Raw genomic sequence first — 2,027 nt, forward strand, 5'->3', positions numbered from 1 at the left:
GGAGTGTATTCATTTTAAATTTATTTATTTATTAGTTTAAATTTCAATAGTGTGTTTTTTGGTGTCAAACTTCTGTGAAAACAACAAACATTAAAATGTTCTCACAAGGACCTGGAATAAGCCTACTGCATAACCACTAAATTATGGAATGATAATGATTTTTAATATTATTTTTATTTTATTCATATATTTATTAATAGTAATAATATAATAATAACCACTATCACATATCTTGTTTACAATATTTCTTATTTAAATTCAAGTGAGCGTTATAAGTGTTTGTCTTTATATCTTTCAAAGAGCTTGGTGCACTATTTGCTCTTGTTTTGTTAATTGTAAAAAATTGTAAAATTGTAAAAAAAACATTCCGGTGGGAAAACATTCATCGTTTTATCCTTTACATGTTCTTTGCAGACGGTCTGTGTTCAGTTCTACGTTTTAATGCTTTTCAGATAAGCCATTTTGTATACAGTTATACTCATCCACTAAGAATTTATTGAAGTTTTTCGCGGCTGAATATCTGTCTAATATCCAACGTCAAACGTCGAACCAACTTTATATCGGTGCATATAAATGTATGAAATTCTGTAAGGGGTATTTTATTTTAATTTAATTTCAGTCCATCCGTCATGTAAAATCTAGGCTATTGTCATTAATTAATTACAGATGTTTATATTATTTTCTATTTTTCTTTGAAGTGCTGAGTTTCCTACAGCTTTATTTGGTATGTGAGCAAACTGAAAATGTCTTTAAATATTGTCAGCATATACATATTTAATGGACAAAAAGATTGTTCAGTCATAAAAATGTTTATACACTTTGTTGCCTAATATTTGTATGATTTCTTTCAAGGCCCTCAGTATTAAAAAAAGCTAGATTTTATATATATATATATATATATATATATTTAAATTACATTAAACAACATTTGCTTACTTTTACCAGTTTATACACCGTAGTCAACATTTGAAGTGGATCAAAAAAGTTGATCAAAGACAAGAACGCATGTTGGTTTTAGCTTTTAGGACAACTTTGATGAAAGGTTTTGATCCACTTCAAATGTTGACTACTATAATGCATGGCATATCATTAGTTATAAAAAGTATAAATAAAAATCTAACTAAAGTCATTTAAATAATGTAGATTGATTTATCATTCTGTTAGTGTGTAGATGTTTAATTGATTTCGAATATTAATGAGTGTCTCTTTCTCCACAGCTCATCATCAGTGTGGTCTGTCCCGTGGTTCGCATGGCTCGTGTCTTTGTCTACGGCACGCTGAAGAAAGCCCAGCCCAACTACTTCAGGATGGAGAACACTTCCAACGGTCAGGCCGAGTTCCTCGCTCGCGCTCGAACCATAGAGCCATACCCGCTCGTTATCACCACCAAATTCAACATCCCCTTCCTGCTCAACGAGCCCGGGACGGGTCAGCGCGTCTACGGAGAGATCTACCGCATCGACCAGAAGATGCTGGACTTTCTGGACCGGTTTGAAGGCTGTCCAGAGAGATACCAGCGCACCGAGATCCAGCTGGAGGTGCAGGACGGTGAAGGAGAAAACACACTAAAGCCTGGAAGCATCGAGGAGGTGTTTGTGTACAGCAGACGTGAACCTGAGTGGCTCCAGAACCAAACATATGAGAGTTATGATGCATTCGGTGATCACGGACTGAAATATGTGCTTCCTGAGGACAGAAGCCCTGAGTAATGACTGTACCGGTAACGATTAGCAGGGTCCAAAACTAACAATTTACCACATCTGCCAGTGTCACGTCCATTTATCATTTAGATGTTTTACACACACACACACACATATATACATATACATATATATACATATATATATATACATACATATATATATACATACACACACACACACATGGTCAGAATTGTTGGTACCCTTGGTAAATATGATCAAAGAAGGCTATCTGCATTGTTAATCCTTTTGATCTTTTATTTTAAAGAATCACAAAAATCTAACCTTCATTGGAGAATAAGAATTCAAAATGTGTGTATATGTATA

At 34.2% G+C, this 2,027-nt stretch overlaps 1 protein-coding gene across 1 annotated transcript; it reads left to right on the forward strand.

Moving 5' to 3' along the window:
* The first annotated feature begins 1,171 nt into the window (after positions 1-1,171).
* On the forward strand, positions 1,172-1,850 carry LOC107677844 (gamma-glutamylaminecyclotransferase B-like). The gene has a single exon (XM_016472892.1). The coding sequence runs from the start codon at positions 1,251-1,253 to the stop codon at positions 1,707-1,709; it is 459 nt and encodes a 152-aa protein (XP_016328378.1). The 5' UTR covers positions 1,172-1,250; the 3' UTR covers positions 1,710-1,850.
* Positions 1,851-2,027: the final 177 nt, after the last annotated feature.

This window comes from Sinocyclocheilus anshuiensis, unplaced genomic scaffold, assembly GCF_001515605.1.
Source record: "Sinocyclocheilus anshuiensis isolate Anshui unplaced genomic scaffold, SAMN03320099.WGS_v1.1 scaffold432, whole genome shotgun sequence".
Lineage (NCBI taxonomy): Eukaryota > Metazoa > Chordata > Actinopteri > Cypriniformes > Cyprinidae > Sinocyclocheilus > Sinocyclocheilus anshuiensis.

What these genes read in the sequence shown, in the direction of transcription:
- LOC107677844 (XM_016472892.1), top strand. Translation starts at nt 1,251, where the DNA reads ATGGCTCGTGTCTTTGTCTACGGCACGCTGAAGAAAGCCCAGCCCAAC.